At 53.1% G+C, this 21,292-nt stretch overlaps 2 protein-coding genes across 2 annotated transcripts; both read right to left on the bottom strand.

The window, feature by feature from the left end:
- Nucleotides 1-1,717: 1,717 nt before the first annotated feature.
- Nucleotides 1,718-10,115, bottom strand: KRT32 (keratin 32). The gene is made up of 7 exons (XM_047758473.1): nt 9,586-10,115; nt 8,386-8,468; nt 8,055-8,211; nt 6,570-6,731; nt 6,364-6,489; nt 4,289-4,509; nt 1,718-2,169 (listed from the first exon to the last, which is right to left on the bottom strand). The coding sequence occupies exons 1-7, from the start codon at nt 10,069-10,071 to the stop codon at nt 2,040-2,042; spliced, it is 1,365 nt and encodes a 454-aa protein (XP_047614429.1). The 5' UTR covers nt 10,072-10,115; the 3' UTR covers nt 1,718-2,039.
- A 5,140-nt stretch (nt 10,116-15,255) lies between these two features.
- Nucleotides 15,256-20,466, bottom strand: KRT35 (keratin 35). The gene is made up of 7 exons (XM_047757500.1): nt 19,992-20,466; nt 18,574-18,656; nt 18,214-18,370; nt 17,893-18,054; nt 17,481-17,606; nt 16,538-16,758; nt 15,256-15,748 (listed from the first exon to the last, which is right to left on the bottom strand). Exons 1-7 carry the CDS (start codon nt 20,460-20,462, stop codon nt 15,601-15,603), a joined length of 1,368 nt encoding a protein of 455 aa, XP_047613456.1. The 5' UTR covers nt 20,463-20,466; the 3' UTR covers nt 15,256-15,600.
- Nucleotides 20,467-21,292: the final 826 nt, after the last annotated feature.

Genomic DNA, 21,292 nt, shown 5'->3' with positions numbered 1-21,292 from the left:
TGTTTACACACCTCCATGGAACTTTCTAAAATGCCACTCCAGTCATCCCTGGGCTCAAATCCTGCGGCAGCCCTCCCACTGCCTTCAGGATGGCGTCCAGGCTCTTCATGGGGTACCTAAGGCACCCCATGGGCTGACGCTTTCCTACCATTTGAGCCTCGTCCCCAAGCAGTCTTTCCCCAGAGCCTGCCGCTCCAGCCAGCAGAGCCACTCACAGCCTCCTGGGCGGGATTTCTGCTTTCCTGCCGACCCCACATACCTGTACTTGTCCTGTGCTCGTAGACAAACGAGTCAACCTTCCAAGCCCATCCCAAGTGCGGCCGGCTACACGAAGCCCTGACTCTCCCTCCGGCAGGTACTTTCCCCATCTTTGTCAGTGTTACTCTTTCTAGGTAGGAATTTGGGGAGTATAGCAGAAGGGCTAGAACAAGGCTGCAGTGGAACCAGCTAGACCTGGGTTCGCATCTTTGTCCCTGCCTGTAAACTTGGGCAACTGACTAAACCCCTCTCCAAGCCTTAGTTTCCCATATCTAAAATGGACACAATGCCTCCCTTACAGGGTGGTCATGAAAACTGCATAAATTCGTTTATGTAAGGTGTACAGCACAGTACCAGGTACCCACACAGTACCCAGGACTAGGTGCCTTATAAGTGGTACGATCATTGTTATTATTGTTGTTATTATTATTAGGCTCTTACTGAGGAAGGAGTGAGCCCTTCCACTGATAAGCTCCCTCTCTAAGTAGAAGTGTCTGGACAGTGAAAATCACTTGTTCTTGTTTTTTGGTTGGGGGGGGGTGGTATCCCCTGCACCCAGCTGTGCTTGCAAATAACAAGGACTCAGAATATGACTTGCTAGAGCATCTCTGGGAACTGAAGGCCTATATTTGAGTCCTGGGTCCACCACTGTCTAGCTGTGTGGCCTTGGGCAAGTTTCTTAACCTCTCTGGGCCTCCGTTTCCTCATTTATAGAGGGAAGAAAATAATAGTACTGTTTTTACAGATTCGTGCCAAAGATTAAATGGGGCATTAACAAGGGGGCTGGAGGACGATCACGTGGGTTTGCCAGCTCCTAAGGTGGACCGTGCTCATGCAGATTTTTTTGAATGAACGAATGATTCAATGATTCCATTGTACCAGCTGTAATGAAGTTTAGGGGCGGAGTTATCACAGTATTATTCTTTTTTTTTTTTTGTCTTTTTGCTATTTCTTGGGCCACTCCCGTGGCATATGGAGGTTCCCAGGCTAGGGGTCGAATCGAAGCTGTAGCCACCGCCCTACGCCAGAGCCACAGCAACTCAGGATCCGTGCCGAGTCTGCAACCTACACCACAGCTCACGGCAACGCCGGATCCTTAACCCACTGAGCAAGGGCAGGGACCGAACCCGCAACCTCATGGTTCCTAGTCGGATTCGTTAACCACTGCGCCACGACAGGAACTCCACAGTATTATTCTTAATTAAGAGCGGTCTAGCGCGCCGTTCTGGCATAATCATCTCCCTTCTCTCTTTATTCTTTTAGTACTTGACTCCGGCCCAATGGCCTGGTTTTAACTGGTTTATGGCATGCAGGCTTTTTAGTAAATACCTCTCAATTCTCCACCAAACAGAAAAGGCATAAAAATAAAGATAGAACTTGGCCACATTCCTCTGGAGCGCAACCGAGGAGATCTGGCCGGTGGAGAGAGCAGCATCAGTGATGAGCAGAGAAAGTCATGTTTGCAAGGGCCAGTGAATGAGGCTTTATTGGCCAGTTAACAAAGGGCGCCGCTCTGAGGCAGCGGGGACCACAAGAAACATCCGCAAAGAGAGCCACTAGCCCACGGTAAGGAGAGTTGACATTTCTAAGAAGCGGGAGTTAGGGCGCCCCCTGCAACATCAGAGCACCCTGGGGACAGCCCACCTCCTGGCACTGCTGGTGGCCCTGCTTGCCCACTGGGCTGGCCCTGCTCCCGAGGTGGCCACCGAACCGCTCTCCGCCTGAGGAGGCACCAGCCACCCAGCTCCCGTCCCTCCAGGATCCAGCGACGCGGAGGGACTTCAGAAGCGGCCCTGGGGACAAGGCATGCCAGGTACACAGACCGTGCAGGGCACGCCGACCGGGCGGGGTGCACTGGAGGAGGATGCACTCTGGGGACAGGAAGCAGTGGAGCATGGGTTACAAGGCAACCTGAAGGAGAAAGGCCCATGGGAAGGATTAGAAAAAGCAGCTCTGCTTGGGAACCAGTCCCATCAATGCTCTCCCCTCCCCCATGCCTCTCAATCGCACCCACTGCCCGCCTTCTCCACTCCGTTTTCCCCTGTCCTAACCTCATCCTCTTCCACCGTGACCCCAGCAGCTTCCTCCCTGGTCTCCCCCACCCACTCTTGCCCCTCCTACCCATCCTCAGCTTCGTGGCCAGAGTGATCTACAAACAGCCATATCAGCCTTTCCCCCCATCACCGCCCCCACCAGCCCCAAAACCTCAGTGGCTTCCATTTTTGCCAGGAGGAAGCCTCCTCCAACTCAACTGTCACATCCTCCCTGGAGCCTCCCCTGATCTCAGTGTCAAATCCCCCTATGGGACCATGTACCGCCTTCCAGAGTGATCTGTCATTATTCTATTCTCCGGTGGGCTGCCTCCCCCCAGGCAGTGATTTCAGCAGCTATGTATGGATGCCCACCCTGCTTCCCTAGCCTCCAGTGGGCCCTTAACAAGAATGTGTGGAATAAGATAAATTCATCAATTAATATAGAAGGAATACATGACAAAAGGAAAAAGAATGATCTCAGAGAACTAATGGGTGTGAGCTCAAAACAAGAAACGACCCACTGGCATTAGACAGAGGCCAAACAGCCCAGAGACTGCGATGGGCATCCAGCCTAGAATGTGTTTTACTTGGCTGGCACTGTATTTTTTTTTTAATTGGTTGAAGATAGTTAAAGAATCAGGAGAACTTAACATTGAAAAGAAATCCCAGAGTTCCCGCTGTGGCACAACAGGATCAGCCACATCTCTGCAGCGCCCAGAAGTTTGATTCCCAGGCCGGCGTGTGGGTTAAAAGGATCCGGTGTTGCCCACAGCTATGATGTAAGCCGAAACTGTGGCTCAGATCTGATCCCTGGCCCAGGAACTCCATATGCCGCAGGGCAGCCAAGAAAGAAGAGGGAAAAAAGAGAAAAGAAATCCAGATTCCCAGCTTCCCTGAATAAGAAGAAGATCCGGCAGTACTGGATCTGCATCTCATGTAGAAATGGCCCTGAGCGGAGGCGGCACCACCCTTGCTGGACAAGGCATAGCTCCCTGCTTCTCCAGTGTCGCACCGTGACCTATGTCACTCATGCGTGTTAACGGCCTGCTCCTTGAAAAACATCTGACTTTGCAACTCTTGCCCTGGAGGACAAGATGCTAAATGACAGAGCAACGAGGCGGAATGTCTACCTATAATCAGCACACCAGGTACCCAAGGCTCAGAGGTATCCTGCACCCAGACAGCCACCACACCCTGCCACTCGCTTCTCCCTGTAATGCCGCTGGGGTCAGATGCCGCCACTGCCCTGGTTCAGACCCTCCCCATTGTTGATTACCTTGACCATGACCAGGGCCTCCTGATCAGCTCCCCCCAGCTCCTCCTCCCTCTCTCTACTCAGCCCTTCTTGCTGCCATCTGTGCCATCTTCCTGGAAAGCTGCTTTGAGCTGTTACTGACTCCGTCAAGAAATATTTACCAAACACTTGCTATGCACCAGAGGCAGGGGATAAAAATTTTTTCTATTGTCTCCGAGTTCCAGACGTTTACCGTCTGGTGGGGGAGCCAGGCATTTCCCCTTCAAAAAAAGCAAGGCCTCCCAGTTGCCCGTAAAGTCGAGCCCCGCCTCCCCAACGTGGCCCTCATGGTTCCCCCACTGAACAGGGCTCGCCTGATCTTTTCTGCCTCCTCTCCCACCACAGCTCATCACGTGAAGGTGCCGAGTCCTCCCAAGTGCCCAAACCAGCCCCCAACCCCGATCTCCGGTTGCCTGTCTCTCTCCCCAAACAGACAGAAAAAACTTGAGGACAGGTGCCTTGTCATCATCCCCCTCAGAGTCCCCCATGGCACCTGGCACATGCTGAGCCCTTGGAGTCGGTTGACTGGAAATAGAACAGAATCGTCCCAATGGGCCAGGTTTGGGATGGCAGCTGAATACCCACCTGGCTTCTTCGGATCATCCCAGCTTCCTGATCCCTTCCTGGTCATGGCAGGGTTCTATCTTATAGGTAGATCTGTTGCTTCCTATAAGCTGCACCAAACTCCACCCATGCCACCTACTTGCAGTCCTCGCTCTCCAGCAGCCCCCGGTACGTGTTGATCTCACACTCCAGCCGGGCCCGCGCGTCCAGCAGCACCTGGTACTCCTGGTTCTGACGCTCCAGGTCAGCCCGGATCTCCGCCAGCTGAGCCTCCACGTTGCCGATCAGGCTCTGCACCTGGGCCAGCTGCGAGCTGTAGCGGGCCTCCGTCTCCGTCAGCGTGTTCTCCAGAGAGTCCCTCTACGGCAAAAGGAAAGACAAAATGACTATGAAGAGTGGACCTATGTTCCGTGGCCTGGCTCAGAAAGAACCAGGAAGCAGCCACTGTGGGAAACAGTATGGAGGTGTCTCAAAACGTTAAAAATAGAACTACCATATGATCCACCAATTCCACTCCTGTGTATATATTGGAAGGAAACAGAAATACTAATTCAGAAAGATATACTCACCCTAGTGTTCACGGCAGCACTATTCACAGTAGCCAAGATATGGAAGCAACCTAACTGTCAACCTAACCCTTGATCCACAATGGAATACGACTCAGCCATAAAAAAGAATGAAATTTGGAGTTCCCGTCGTGGTGCAGTGGTTAACGAATCCATCTAGGAACCATGAGGTTGCGGGTTCGGTCCCTGCCCTTGCTCAGTGGGTTAAGGATCCGGCGTTGCCGTGAGCTGTGGTGTAGGTTGCAGACGAGGCTCGGATCCCGCGTTGCTGTGGCTCTGGCGTAGGCTGGTGGCTATAGCTCCAATTCAACCCCTAGCCTGGGAACCTCCATATGCCGCGGGAGCGGCCCAAAGAAATAGCAACAACAACAACAACAAAAAAGACAAAAGACAAAAAAAAAGAATGAAATTTGGCCATTTGCAGCAACATGGATGGACTTGGAGGGCATTAAGCTGAGTGAAATAAGTCAGAGAAAGACAATTACTCTCTGATATCACTTATATGTGGGATCTAAAAAGTAAAACAAACTAGTGGTTACCAGTGGGGAGAAAGTAAAGGGGAGATACAGTAGAGGGAAAGGATGATTATAGGATTATATGAAAGCATGTGTATGAAACTTTTGAAAATGGTAAAGCACTATATGATTTAAAGGATCTTTCATTCAATTGAAAAAAAGAAGAGGAAGAGCCAAGTCTCTCTTTGGAATTGGGAATGAGCCCCCCCTACCTGAGTCACTGAGCAGGTAGGAAGGGCCTGCTGCACTGAAGCCCAGAAAGGTCAAGTGACCTGTTCAAGGTTAAACAGCTGGGAAGTGACAGCCCAGGGTTTGAGCCCGCATTCATCCTAACTCCCTTATTCCTTCTTCAGGCTTGGTCCTGGGGTTCACGAGGCTCCTCCACACATACACCCACCATAGCATCACTGAGGTCAGTGGGCTTCAACCCGGCTGCATGTTAGAATCACGTGGGAGCGTCTAAAAAACACCCATGCCCAGGCCCCACTTCCAGAGACTCTGATTTAATTCACACATGGAGGAGCCAGGCATGGATGTTTTGGGGGGTTTTGGAGTGTTGTTGTTGTCGTTTGGTTTTTTAGGACTGCACCCGCAGCATGGGGAGGTTCCCAGGCTAGGGGTCTAATCGGAGCTGTGGCCACCAGCCTCCACCACAGCCACAGCACCACCAAATCCGAGCCACATCTGTGACCCACACCACGGTTCATGGCAACACCAGATCCTTAACCCACTGAGCAGGGAAGGGATCAAACCTGCATCCTCATGGATACTAGTCAGATCTGTTTCTGCTGAGCCACGATAGGAACTCCATGGAGAATTTTTTAAAGCTCCACAGGCAGGGTCTAGAAGCTTGGGTTGGAAGAGCAACCTAAGCAGAGAACGAGCCTTCTTGGGGAGTGGCATTTAACCCACATTGATCTCTGAGCTGGGTCTTGGGAGGAATCTCCCTCCAGGAGAGGTCGGCTGGACAGGCAAGCATGGTGGCTGAATCCGGACCTCCTCCCCCTCCCCCTCCCCCCTTCCTCTCCCCTCCCCTCTCCTCCTCCTCCTCTTCCTCCCTAGATGCCTCCACTTACACTCACTGATGCCTGGGACCCAGAGCTGGGGGAAAGGTGCCCACCCCTCGCACTCACCAGGCTATGCTGAGCCTGCAGCTCAATCTCCAGCATGTTGACTGTTCGTCTCAGATCAATGGCGTCCGACTGGTAGCTCTGAAGCTGCTCAGAGCTGGTGGCCACCTGCTGGTTAAGCTCTTCCATCTGCAATGGGGGAGACAGGAGAAGGTTGGGAGTGCCTCTCAGGGACCCCAGGGAGGTCAGTCCCCCTGCGAGAGGCCCACCTGCATGGTGAACCACTCCTCCACATCCCTGTGGTTGGACTCCACCAGAGCCTCGTATTGACAACGCATCTCTTCCAGCACCCTGTTCAGGTCCACGGGGGGCGCGGCGTCTACCTCGATGTTCAGGCGGTCCCCAAGCTGGCCCTGGAGGGCACCAACTTCCTGGAAAGACACAAGAGCACCAGGCTAGTGTGAAGTCACACGATCGTGGCTCACCTCCCCAGGGAGGTGCGAAGAGATGGAACGAAGGATGCTAAAGACCTCTGCATTAGAGGGGCCCTGTGTGGACTCTGGTATCCAGTGGTCTGCCAGCTCCACGGGGACACCGCTGGGATGGGAGGGGCTTCCTGTCACTTTGGCAGAATCCAAGAGCAAGCAGCATGGGAGCTTGTTTGATCCATGGGGACTAAGATGGGAAATCTGTGCTCTGTCTCCCTGACCCCATCCCCACCCCCCAGCCTGCATTCAGCTGGGAAGGAGGGCAGCAGAAGCCTGGTGTCAGTTGCTTCAAGGCCCACATTAGGGCAGCCGCCTCCCAGGCTTGGCTGCCAAGGAGAGAAAGTGGTTGCCGAGGCTGCCGACTGTGTGAGACCTCATTAGTGGCTTCCTGGGCCAGTTCCCAGTTTTCTGATTTAGCTGGTCTGAGTCAGGTCCCCGCGGGCGCTCCGCAAGTATGTGGTGACTGATAGTTACTGAGGTGGCCTCTTAAGCCTAAGGAAACCCAGCCAAGATTCAGAGGCCCTTTGCTCAAATCCCAAATCAAGAGGGTGAGAGTCAACCCAGGGAAGCAGAGAGAAAAAACAAAACAAAAAACCCGGGGCTCAGGTGGGCTTGGCAGCACCCAGGCACCTGAATGGAGGGATTTCTCTCTAAGGACCTGCAAGAAAGAAGAAAAAATCAGAAAGAAGAGGGTTGATGTGTGGCTCTTGGATTACGTGTACTTATGTGTGAATGGAAGAGAGGAAGAGGCACGAGGATGGGGGGAGAACAAGGAAGAAAAGCACCGCCGTTCCCGCTCCCCCGAGAAGCCATGGGGTCACCCCGCCGTCCACCCTGGTAGCGACAGACGGGCCATCCCGCACCACTTCCGGAAAGCAACCTCTCTGGTCTTTGAGCACCGCCCCGCCCCTGCTCTGCGGGTCTCGCGAGAAAAGCAAGTCACCACAAGCACCTGGTTGTCTCGCGAGGCCAGGAAATGCGGAAGGGAAGGGCCTGCGCCTTTCCCACCAGCCAAGGGACGGGGGTCTGAGACCCACGACCGCATTTCCTTCTCACCGAATTTCCTTCTCACCGCAGCCTCGTTGATACAGGCAGTCCCATTTTACAAATGAGGAGGTCCAGAAAGGTGGACTAAGTTGGGCACAGTGACAGAAAGGATATGGGGCAGGTCCAGGAATTTCCACAAACACCTACCCAACGCCCACCCCAATCCCCATCGCCCCGTTCTTCCCACTCTGCTCCCCAGGGCCGGACTCCGGGCCTCACCTCCTCGTGGTTCTTCTTGAGGCACATCAGCTCCTCTTTCAAGGACTCCACCTGCATCTCCAGGTCAGCCTTGCACAGCGTCAGCTCATCCAGGATTCGGCGCAGGCCGTTGGTATCAGCCTCCACCAGCTGCCGCATGGCCAGCTCCGTCTCGTACCTGTTCAAGGACAAGGTCAGCTCTGGGGTGACACTGAGTACCGAACTCAGGGAAGACCTTGGGCCACTGGAGCTTTTTCCAGCTGTCTGTGAAACTAAAGGAACGCTGCCCCCAAGCATGTGAGGGCAGAAGGACCCGCCCCGGTTTCCCGCCCCAGGCCCTGGCCAAACTCACTTGGTCCTGAAATCGTCAGCCGCCAGCTTGGCGTTATCCATATGCACGATCATCCTGGCATTCTCTGCCCTGGTGCACAGAATCTGGGGGCCACAGCACACAGAGGGCTCAGTCCCAGACAAGAAGAAGGAAAAAGAACCCGGATACAGAGAAGCCGGTAGCTAGAGTGGCTTAGCAGTCCCATATAGCCATCCCTACAGAAGCCCCTGGAACTCTGGGGGACATTCAGTGAACTGCTAGTCCTTAAGTTTATTTTTTAAACGTACATGTTTTCATAAATCTGCCCCATTTTGGGTGCCATGAGCAACATGGAAAGAAACGCCTTTGTTAAGTCTGAATTCATTCAGGCGACAGTTAGAAGGGTCTTCTATTTTTTTTAGGTTTTTTTTATTAAAGTATAGTTGATTTATCATGTTGGGTCGATTTCTGCTGTTCAGCAACCTGACCCAGTCATACATACATTTAAATTTCTATTATCTTCTATCATGTTCGATCGCAAGTGATTGGATATAGTTCCTTGTGGTGTAGAGCAGAACCTTATTGCCTATCTATTCTAAATGTAATAGTTTGCATCTACTAAGCCCAGACTCCTAGTCCATCCCACTCCCTCTCCCTTGCCCTTGGCAACTACAAGTCTGTTCTCTATATCTGTGAGTCTCTTTCTCTTCCGTAGATAGGTTCATCTGTGCCATATTTTAGATTCCACATATAAATGATATCCTATGGTATTTGTCTTTTCTTTCTGACTTACTTCACTTTGTACGAGAATCTCTAATTACAACCATGTTGCTGCAGATGGCATCATTTTGTTCTTTTTTATGGCTGGTCTTGAACAAGCACTCACATTTACCAGAAACGTACCATGGACCAGGGACTGTGCCTGCACTTGGCCTGCATCAACCCATGGAAGTTTCTGCACAGAAGGACCCTTATTTTCCCCATTTCACAAATGAGAAAACCGAAGCCCAGGAACGGGACCTCCTGGAGTCATGCAATGAATCAGTGACCGAACGGGAACTAGATCCCAGGCCTCTTTCCATGTTAGAGCTCCGGCTGAGCGCTCGGATTATGAGATGATCCCACGCCCCAGGGAAGTCTCATTTCCCCGAACACAGCTTAATAAATTAATGAGTTTCAAATCCAGATGACCAGCTATTCAGGTCACCTTTTCCCAGGGAGTCTGTTGCCACTTGCCCTCACCTTCTGCTGCAGCTCCTCGATGGTCTTGAAATAAGACTGGTAGTTAGGACTCAAGGTGGGCACTTGAGACTGGGAGGCCTCTTGGATTTTGCTCTCCAGCTCCACATTGTCCTGCTCCAGCTGGCGCACCTTCTCCAGGTAGTTGGCCAGCCGGTCGTTCAGGAACTGCAGGGTCTCCTTCTCGTTGCCATTGAAGGAGCCTTCGTGGTACCCACCATAGCTACCCACGGAGCTGTAGCTACCCAAGGAGCTGGAGATGCCGCTGATCAGGCGGCAGCTGCTGGGCCGGCAGGAGCCAGCCAGGTAGACCTTGGAGAGGCAGCTGGCTGGCCGGTAGGTGGTGGGCATGCAGAGGGAGGGCACACACGTCACGGGCTGGCAGACGTAACCCAGGCACAGCTCCGGCCGGCAGCTCGTGCTGCTGGAACAGACGGATGAGGGCCGGGGGCAGCTCTTGATGGAGGCCGGGGAGCACTTAGCCGTCATGGTGGGGAAGCTGCCACTACTTCGACCACAGCTACCTGAGGTGCCAGTGCTGCCAACTCCATTCTGCTCGGGCCTTTTTATACCCTTGGCGTGAGGGGGCTTAGGCTAGAAAGTCATCATAGAGGGGGGTTGATGTTACTACCTGGTCCCAGAGGAAGCTGCTCATTAATTTATAATTTGGTTTCCAATAAGGAGTTCCTGTTGTCATAAAAGATGCCAAGCTTGTCATTTGCCTAACACAGGACTCCAGGCGCCGGTCATTGATCACCAGGACACACCTTCAGGACACAGCTTCAAAGGACCAGCTCCATGCCGGGGCTTTCATTACCAGGGCGGGGCTGCCAGGCCTGGCCCTTTGCCACCAATGACCTTGCCCCCTGCACCACCACCCCCATCCGGAAGAGCCCTGAGAAAGGCTGCAGTTTCGTGGGGCAGCGACCCCTCCTTTTAATGAGAGCATCTGCCCTGTGGGAAGAGGCCTGGCCTCTGAGGGAGAAAATGTGTGGGTGGCAGAAGCTGCACTGATCCTGGCGGGGGTGTATACCCAGGGAGGGAGGAGAAAGAGCCTCGGCGCCCTCCTCCTCCTCCTCCTCCCCGGGGGAAGAACATTATATGAGGGAGGAGAGGACCAAGTCAAGGCACAACGACAGCCTAAGAATCAGGACATCCTTTCAGCCAGATGCACCTGAGTGAGGGCAGGTGAGGGACCCCGCCTTGGGAAAGGAGGTCAAGGCCCCGAGCATCTCTGTGGGCGGATGCTGGTCTTGACCTTCTCCGGATCCTCCCCTTGGTTTTCTTTGGGGAACAGGTGAGAACAGGCTCTGCTCTCACGCTCTGCAGTGGGGCGCTCACTTGGGGACCACGGAGACCAGAACCCGAGTGAATCAGCCCCCCAGTGAGTGAAGCCAGGAGACCAGGAGCAGGTGCCTCCAGTTGTAGAAGCCCTTAGGCACCTCCCAAGAAAGCAGCAGGAGAGACCAGTGGGTTTTTGGTTCCGCCTGTGATACTTGTAGACTCATACATTTCGCGCTTCATATGTGTGTGGTATAGAACCACGTTTTATTCAAGCATCTTCTCTGTATAATATTGAAGTTTCAGTGAAGTGTGAGTACTTGTCTTATCTTTCATATGTTTCTAGAGGAGTCGGTGAAAGGGTAGGGAAGGAAAATGCCACCCGGCCCTGCTCCCTGAAATGCATTGCTGAAGAAAAATCGAGACAGAGATGCTATCTTCCAACTAGCTGTGTGACCTTGGGAAAGTCACTTGATCTCTCTGGGCTTCAGTTTCTTCTTGCAAAATTGAAAGGGTTAGAGTACCTCAGCTCTCAGTTTGACTTCCTGCAACAGCCAGTCGCAGTTTCTGAGTCTGGATTAACTGCTTGGAGAAGACAGTGGTATCGGGCAGGAGGGTTGATGCAAATAGCAGCTACGTGGAATGAGACCCATCAGACCAGCCTTCAAAATCATCACCAGCACTTACTCAGTGTATCCAAGTGCCAGGCACTGTGCTGGGTGCCTGGCATTAAATTGCCCATTTAATTCTCACCCAAATAGCAGAAGATACAGGTATACCTCGGAGAGACTGCAGGTTCAAGTTCCAGACCATGACAGACAAGCAAATATCCCAATTAAGCCAGTCACATGAATTTTTAGGTTTCTCAGTGAATATAAAATTATATTTACACTATGCCATAGACTCTGGGGTATTCCATAGCATTATGTCTTTTTTAAATGTACACACCTTAATTTTAAAATACTTTATTGCTAAAAAAAAAAAATGCTAACCATCATCTGAGCCTTCAGAAAGTCCTAGCAGTAACATCAAAGATCACTGATCACAGATACCATAACAAATATAATAAAAATGAATACATTTGTGAGAATTACCAAGAATGTGACACAGAAACACAAAGTGACCAAATGCTGCCAGAAAAAATGACGCTCATAGACTTGCTCGATGCAGAGTCGCCACAAACCGGGGTTCCTGCCGTGGCTCAGCGATAATAATCCTGACTAGTATCCTAAGGATGCAGGTTTGATCCCTGGCCTTGCTCAGTGGGTTAAGGATCCGGCACTGCCATGAGCTGTGGTGTAGATCACAGACACTCGGGTGCCACATTGCTGTGGCTGAGGTGTAGGCCAGCAGCTGTAGCTCCGATTCAACCCCTAGCCTGGGAATTTTCATATGCCAGGTATGGCCCTAAAAATCAAAAATAAAATAAATAACGTAAAATAGGAACAGAGAATAAAAAATAGTTCTTAATTTTTAAAATGGCAAATTAAATTTAATTTTTTAAATGATAAATTTAAGTTCAAAAAAATATAAAATAAATAATATAAAATAGGAACAGAGAACAAAAAATAGTTCTTTATTTTAAAAAATGATAAAGTTCAGAAGAAGAGAAAAAAAGCTTTAACTAAGGAATAGCCAAAATACAACATAGGGATCAGATGGTGCCATGGTCTATGTCAGAGCTGCCCTGAGCCCCCAAGCTCCCAGCTGCCTTTGTCAAAAGGCCCTCCGCCTACTGAAGGGACTCGCAATACTGGCTCCATGTGGGAATCACTTAGAGAGCTTTTAAAAAGCCCAAAGCAAGGCCATATCCCAGACCACATAAATCAGGATTTCTGGGGGTCTGACCAGGCATGCAGATTTTTAAAAATTCTCCAGGTCATTCCAATGAGCAGCCAAGGCTGAGAACCTCAGGCCAAATGGAAACAGTGTTATAATTAAAAAGCACCAGCAAATGGAGTAAATACTCATTAAAGGCAGGGCCATGCAGGATCTGATTAGCTCCATCGTGAAGAGAATTAGGATGGGTTTGAAAGAGGCTTGTACCATAGAGAAGCTGTAAAGAGGAGTTCCCGTCATGGCTCAGTGGTAATGAACCCAACTAGCATCCATGAGGATGCAAGTTTGATCCCTGGCCTCACTCGATAGGTTAAGTATCTGGTGTTGCCATGAGCTACGGTGTAGGTCGCAGATGCAGCTTGGATCCCACATTGCTGTGGCTGTGGCGTAGGCAGGCAGCTGTAGCTCCCATTAAAACCCCATCCTGGGAAATTCCATGTGCGACAGGTGTGGCCCTAGAAAGACAGAAGAAGAAAAAAAAAGATGCTGTAAAGGAGCTCTCCTAGTGGCTCAGTGGGTTAAGGACCCATCATTATTTCTTAGAGGATGCACATTCCATCCCTGGCCTCTGAGTTAAGGATCCAATGTTGCTTCAAGCTTCAGCATAGGTCACAAATGTTGCTCGGGTCTGGCATTGCTGTTGCTGTGGCGTAGGCCTCAGCTGCAGCTCTGATTCCACCCTTAGCCCAGGAACTTTCATATGCCGCAAGTGCAGCTGTAAAAAGGAAAAAAAACCAAAAAAATGCCCTAAAGAGAAAGAGTATGGCGTATGGGAAAGAGTTAACTGGAGCCCACAAACTCAAGTGAGCACCCACATGCTTCTCGCTGACAGCAGCTTCCCCCACGGACTTTGAGTCAGAATTCACTATGAAGTTATGTACCTGCAGAGCCACTGTGGCTGGCCTGGTTTACTCCCGGCACTGCCGCTTGGAAAGAAACCCGAAATGAAACCCAGGGCAGGAGAGCAGTGCGTGCCCAGCCTCAGAGCCATCCCAGCAGCAGCCGGAGTGGAGTTAATGACAGTGATCAGTTTTCAGATGCTCAGCATGGGCTTGTAAAGCATCAGGACCTGACAGTGCAGTAAGTACACATCCTCTATTTCACTGATGGGGAAACTGAGGCTCTGGAAGGGACCTGGTGTAAAACTCCACGACAGGCAGTAAGTGATGGGGCTGGGATTGGAACCCAGGTCAGACTGATCCCATCAGAGCCCACGTTCATCCCACCAAGGCCATGGCCCCCCTTCAGCTGGCCCCCTTCCAGCATGGAGGTAGGACCAGAGAGAGGCAGTGAGTGGGTGTCCTTCCTGTCCCATTCCAAGGCCTCCCTCCATCGAGGGTCACTCCTGCCCGTGACATCTAACACATAGCCTGGCCCAGGGAGGCGCTCGGTAAACGTTTGTTGAGTGACTGAATGGTTCTGAGGCCATCATCCTCTTTGGGTGGCCCAGCCAAGGTGCTCCAAAAAGATGGGCCCTGAGGTGGTGTCCTGCAGCGTGAGGGAGCTGGGCCAGAGCCTCAGACCCTCCTTCACAGGGGGTACGGAAGGGGACGATGCTAAAATTAAAGCAAAGTGAACCATACTCTTAAGGGGTGGGGGTCTCTGGACCACCTCGATCAGCATCTTTCACTGATCTGTTCTCCATCCCGGGCACTGTCACAACTCTCTTGACGTCCCTGAAGCTCCTTAGCAGGGCTCTTGACATCCTAGAAAGAGCACAAGACCATCTGGGGACAACCTGCCTTCCTTTCTATCTCAGAAAGTTTTGCCTTCGTCCTTCTCCACTTCCCAGTGGGATTGATGGTGCATGCTATTTGCCTGGTCTGCTCAGGAAGGACATTTCGGCCACCCGTGAGAGTCTTTGGTCCAAGATGCCGAGAGCTCTTGCTTCCCTGTGGAAATGCCTCGGGACCCAAAGGCACGGTGCCCCACATCAGATGTCAAGACCACATGAGAACCTGGTGAGTCTCTTAGGAACAAGACTCTGGACTGTGGGCGTAAGTTGCAGTGGTGGGCTCACTCTCCCTCCCCTGCTTTTGATGGGCTGTGAGTCTTGCCGGGGGGTCGGGCGGGGGGGGAGGTTGCTGAACTGGAAGGGCCGTGAGAAAGAGCGGCCGTGAAGGAGGGGGTTGAAGAAAATGAGCTTCTGAAAGCGGGGGACTTGAATGGCGTCCCCTCAGTATGGGATTCTCCACTGCTGCTCTGACACGGACCACAGACGTGAAGCCAAGGAAGTGGCCCCAAATGTTGCACATTATACTGACCCCTGCCTTCGCCATCTTCCTCTGAGACCCGAGGGTGGCCCTATATACTGAGAGGGGTGGTAGGAGCGGGGTGGTTGCACCCGTTACCTCAGCGGAATCTTAGAGAAGGCTCTTAATCAGAAAGGCTGCGCTAGACACCCCACTGCAGACCTCCAACCACCCCAAATAGGGCCACGGGACCCAGTCATCCTCAGGGTCACACGTGATCCAACATCCCCCATTCATCTGCCCACAAGTCACCCCTCTTCATCCAGCAGAAACACAGACCAACAGCACCAGACAGAGCTGATTAGGCATCGAGAGCCAGAGCAAACGTGTTTTATTTTTGCACCAACAGAAGCCCTCTGCTGCATTTCAGACCCCACCGAAACAGCACCCAGAAGGAAAACCTGAGCCAGGAGGGAGTCTGAGAACAGAGGTTCTAGCCCCTGTTGAAATGAGAAGGTGCTGAGACCTTCGGGGGTGGCCAGCCTTGGCGACAGGCTTTGAGAAAGGTGAAGGCGTGAATTTGCTGAGCCCTCCCAGGGCCAGGCCTGGGCCTAGGCTCAGCACGAAGACAGGGAATTCCTGGGGATTAGGGTTACAGTTGAACAGAGGCCAAGGCCAAGTTCTTGGCTTTCTGGACTAGGCCCTCTCAGAACCGGCCCCCTGGGCAGGGCACACAGATGGGGCGGGGGCTACAGGTTGTGCGTGCTGCACCAGGTCCACAGGAAGCTGCAGGAAGACAGGGGAGGCAAGGCTTGGAGGGCGCGTGGCCGGGGGCACACGGGTTACAGGGGAGCCTAGGAAAAGAAAAAGGACAGATGACTAGGATTTCCCAGTTGCTTTTTTCAGTTACTCAGAGCACCTTAAAAATCCCCTAGTCCCACCCCCTCATTCTACCGATAGGAAAATCTTGGAGGCCCAGCAAAAGAAGAGATTGCAGGAGTTCCTGTTGTGGTGCAGCCGAAACAAATCCAACTAGTATCCACAAGGATCCAGGTTCGATCCCTGGCCTTGCTCAGTGGGTTAAGGATCCGGCATTGCCATGAGCTGTGATGTAGGTCACAGGTGCGGCTCAGATCCCTGTGTGGCTGTGGCTGTGGCGTAGGCTGGCACCATTCCCTAGCCTGGGAACTTCCATATGCCGCCGGTGCAGCCCTAAAAAAGAAAAGAAAAAAGAAAGAAGAAAGGGACTAGCCAGGGAGGGTCACGAGATGAATGTATAACAAGACCCGAACCAGGAGTTCCCGTCGTGGCTCAGTGGTTAATGAATCCGACTAGGAACCATGAGGTTGCAGGTTCGATCCCTGGCCTTGCTCAGTGGGTTGAGGATCTGGTGTTGCCGAGTCGCAGACGAGGCTCGGATCCCGAGTTGCTGTAGCTACAGCTCCGATTTGACCCCTAGCCTGGGAACCTCCATATGCCGTGGAAGCGGCCCAAGAAATGGCAAAAAGACAAAAAAAAAAAAAAAAAAAACAAGACCCGAACCAAAACCCAGGGCTCCTGACTCCCACTGTTTCCCAGACACCACGCTGTCTCTCCAGAACTTGGTGGACTATGTTCAGCAAGCACGCCACGGTGGTACTCACTTGCAGTCCTCGCTCTCCAGCAGCCCCCGGTACGTGTTGATCTCACTCTCCAGCCGGGCCCGCACGTCCAGCAGCACCTGGTACTCCTGGTTCTGACGCTCCAGGTCAGCCCGGATCTCCGCCAGCTGAGCCTCCACGTTGCCGATCAGGCCTTGCATCTGGGCCAGCTGCGAGCTGTAGCGGGCCTCCGTCTCCGCCAGTGTAGATTCCAAAGCATCTCTCTTTGAAGAGAAGGCAGGTATAGAGAGGAAGAAGGTCAGAGGTCAGAGACGCATCAAGGAAACCACACCTGATCCATCAGGGTCTCGGTGAGGCCTCAGAATCCAGGAATGGAAGCTCAGAGAATCACTTTGAGCCTGGATGAACCGCCATCAGACATCTCATTTGAGATGAGCCAGTTAGCCCCTGTGGCTTCCTGATCTGGAGAGCAGCTCCCGCAATAATGATGTCTCTGAGTAACTGATAATTATGCAGAATGAACCTGCTCACACAAACACAGAAGCTGCTGCTAGCGCATGTCATCCGCTACTAAGGTCTTTTACCGCTGGTACCTTAGTGAATGGGAGCTGGGCCCTCACTCCCTCTTCTCTGCACAGAAAATTGCTGACACGCAAGAACTTGAGGAGTTCCCGTCGTGGCTCCGTGGGTTATGAACCCAACACAGTGTCCGTTGGGATGTGGGTTCGATCCCTGACCTCGCTCATTGGGTTAAGGATCCATGTTGCTGCAAGCTTCAGCCTAGGTCGCAAATGCAGCTCCGATTTGACCCCTAACCCAGAACTTCCATGTGCCCTAAGTGCAGCCATAGAAAGAAAAGGAAAAGAATGAAAAAAAAGCTTGAGCCCCTGGAGCCTGCCCACAAGGTCAGAGCATGGTGACTGGCCGCCCATGTACTGCTAGGCTTGGTCCAGCAGCAGCAGCCCCATGCCAGCCTCAGGCTCACCATGCTGTGCTGGGCCTGCAGCTCGATCTCCAGGGCGTTGACCGTGCGTCTCAGCTCCATGATATCCGCCTGGCAGGACTGCAGCTGCTCTGAGCTGGATACCACCTGCTGGTTCAGCTCCTCCGTCTGAAACACACACACACACAGGACCTGGTCAGGAACACCGGAGACTCAGCTTCAGAGGTCAACGGAGGCCGCTTAGAACCACGAGCCACGAAGGACCTTCCAGATCACCCAGTCCAACTTCCCCCTTGAGGACATGGTTGCTTTCAGGACAGCAACCTGCCCAAGGTGCACAAGCGAGGCTGGGACAGAGCTGGGACACAAACTCAAGCTTCTTGATTCAGAGCCTCAAGGTCCCTTCTGTGACCCACCTGTGTCTCTGTTGCACTTGCTATTTGCAGGTGCCTACCTGGGTATTGAACCAGTCTTCAGCGTCCCGGCGGTTGTTCTCCACCAGGGTCTCATACTGGCACCTCATCTCATCCAGAACCCGGTTCAGGTCAACAGGGGGGGCCGCGTCCACCTCGACGTTGAGTCGATCACCAAGCTGGCAGCGCAGGGAGGTCACTTCCTGTGGCACAGACCAGGGTCAGCACTAGCTTCCCCAGATGGCGCCTCACTCACCCTCCTCCCCCATACCTAGTGCTCCCCCAAGCCTACCTGCTTCCTGTGCTCATCTGCTCCCCGTGCTCACCTCTTCCCCCACCCTCACCTCTTCGCCCGTGCTCACCTCTTCATGGGTCTTCTTGAGGCAGAGCAGCTCCTCCTTCAGGGACTCCACCTGGGCCTCCAGGTCAGCCTTGCACAGGGTCAGATCATCCAGGATCCTGCGCAGGCCATTCATGTCTGACTCCACCAGCTGGCGCATGGACACCTCCGTCTCATACCTGGCAGGCACATAGCGGGACACCTAAGACTGCTTTTCATTTTTATGTCCAAGTCAGACCCCACCCCAGACTGGCCTGGTGCGGTGTGTCCTGCCTTATGCCTCAGGGACTCGGTGTAGCCGAAACCCTCAGTGATGTAGTCTGGGCATCACCAAAGTCCAGCTCTACCAGCCCCCAACCCAGGGGTCAGCAGGTCAACTCACTTGCTCCTGAAGTCATCCGCGGCCAGCTTGGCATTGTCAATCTGCACCACCAGCCTGGCATTCTCTGCCTTGGTGCACAGGGTCTGGGGAAACAGAGAAGCGATTTCAGTGCAAGAAAGAACATTCTTCTGCTTGGAGCTCCCCACGCCTGGCGTGGGCTGCCTTTGAGGGGAGAGGGTCGCCCATCCCTGGGCTCTTGGCAGCTGAGGCTCCGTGAAGACTTCTGGGCAGGCTGTAGGGGTCAGAGCAGGAAACCTCTATGGTCCCTTCCAGTGCAGAGCGTCTAAAAACTGTAGCCTAAGTTAGAGAGAGGGAGGCATGGAAATGCTGCCAGAAAGACGTGGCGTGGCGCCTTCTTCCTGTCTCCCTCTCTCCCCGGACTCCAGAGGGCTCAGGGCAGGTCATTACCAAGAGCATACTCTCTGGTTCCCTGGACACAAATGGTCCCTCTCAGGAGGTAGCTAGGACTTTCTGGGGACGCAGGCTGGGCAAGAAGGAAACTTCTGACCGCTTCTTCCTTCCCTGAGTTAGTTATAGGAAAACTATAACTGCACCAAACACAGCAAATCCAGTCCCCTCACCCACAAAACAGAGAGAGAAGAGGAAGGAAGGAAGGAGGGAAAGAGAGAAAGAAGAGGAAAGGAAAGAAAAGAGAAAAGAAAAGAAAGAGAGAGAGGGAAGGAAGGAAGGAAGATTAAAATTCAAAAGAGTCCCAGGGTTCCCATCGTGGCTCAGCAGAAACAAATCTGACTAATATCCATGAGGACGCAGGTTCGATCCCTGGCCTCACTCAGTGGGTTAAGGATCCAGTGTTACCTCAAGCTGTGGTGTAGGTCACAGACGCGGGCTTGGATCTGGTGTTGCTGTGGCTGTGGCGTAGGCCAGCAGCAACAGCTCTGATTAGACCCCTAGCCTGGGAACCTCCATATGCCATGGGTGCAGCCTCCCCCCACCCCCCGCCAAAAAAAAAAAAAAAAAAGCCAAATAAAAAGGAGTCCCTTGGTGACTCAGTGAGTTAAGGATCTAGCTTTGTTACTGCTATGGCTCAGGTTGCTGCTATGGCACAATTCAATCCCTGGCCCCAGAATCTACATGCTACAGGCAAAAAAAAAATTCAAATTCGAAGAAGTGGCTTCTGCTATTAAAGGTCTCCCCACCAGTTAGTTCATAGAGCCTGTATTCAAGCTCTGGCTCCACTAACTGCCATCTGGATCCTCTTGAATAAGTCCGTGAACCAGCCTGAGCCTCCGTGTTCTCATCTGTAAGATGGGCTAATGATACCTCCCTCATCAGATTACTGGAAGGAGCAAAGGAGGCCACAGATGTGACCAGGCTTTGTGATCTCTGAAGTGCCCCATGGGAGCAAAGCTAGCAGTCCAGTGCTGGTGGCATCATCAAAGCCACTCCAGACCCCTCACCTTCTTCTGGAGTTCCTCGATGGTCTGGAAGTAGGACTGGTAGTCGGGGCACAGGTAAGGCTCCTGCTGCTCACACCACTCTCGGATGCGGCCCTCCAGCTCTGAGTTCTCCCGCTCCAGCCGCCGCACCTTCTCCAGGTAGCTGGCCAGCCGGTCATTGAGGGACTGCATGGTCTCCTTCTCGTTGCCCGTGAGGATGCCCTCCCCAAACCAGCCCCCACCCATGCTGTAGCTGCTGGCAAAGCCTCCGGAGGGGAGGCAGAGAGCCGGGAGGCAGCTGGCAGCCCTGCAGCTGCTCCGGCCCAGCCCAACGGAGCAGGTGGAGAAACTCCGGGCCCCCCGGGAGAGGCTGGGGAGCTTGCAAGAGCTGCTGGAGTACATCGCGGACACGCGAGCAGAGGCCCCCCCGGCCCCTCCCGGGACCTGGAGAGACCCAGATGAGAAGCTGGCCTTGAGGCACTTGGAAGCCATGGCTGCAGCGAGATGGTCACATCCAGACACCCCGTGGCTGAGCGGCAGCTCCTCGCCCCGGGTTTATATCTCTGCCCCGGCGGGCGTTGGCCTTTGCAGAGTGTTTTCTCCTCGTTAAAGTTAATGCCACTTGCTCTCAGAACCCCTCATTAATCTGTTACTTAGCTTCCCATGAACATTTCCCGGGCTCATAAAAAAGGAGCCCCGTTGGACCGGCGGCCACGTCGAGACTCATCTCCAACACCCCGTGTCGCCTCGGGGACCACGTCTCTGTCTGTTCTTCAAAGGGGCCTGTCATCAGCACCCAGACCGCAGCCTCCTTGTTAAGAGGGGTGGGATCCAGCCGTCTTGACTTTCTCCAGCAGTGTCTCTTTTTATGAGCCTAAGGGAGTTAGAGGAGGCCCAGGGCTGGCTCCTGGGAGATGGACCAGCCAGCCTGGTTGTCGCTGGAAGGCAGGGGCTTCATGCCTGGGGAGACACAAAAGGTTCTAGAATGGCCCAGAAAATTTGGCTATGGTGACCAACCATCCCGATTTCCCCAGGACTGCGATAAAGCCCCGTCTCCAGGGGACCCCTCAGTCATGGGATAGGTGGTCACCCCAGATTCAGCCGAGCCGCAGGGGACACATCCCCACTTCCTTTCTTGCCGGGAAATCTGCTCTGGTTGTGCAGTCTCAGCTTCACCCAAAGGACTAAAGGTCAGCTCCCTGGGCCCCCACTCGTGGTGACCCCTCCCAGTGTGGGAAGGCACGTCTTCCCCGGGGCCGGCTGAGTAAAAGGGAAGCCTTTTCTTCTGGGGACCTGAGGGCACGTGAGTGGCCTCCTCAGAA

This window comes from Phacochoerus africanus, chromosome 14 (genome assembly GCF_016906955.1).
Source record: "Phacochoerus africanus isolate WHEZ1 chromosome 14, ROS_Pafr_v1, whole genome shotgun sequence".
Lineage (NCBI taxonomy): Eukaryota > Metazoa > Chordata > Mammalia > Artiodactyla > Suidae > Phacochoerus > Phacochoerus africanus.
Note: the sequence above shows the minus strand (reverse complement) of the source record. Positions and strands in the feature narration are given on the sequence as shown.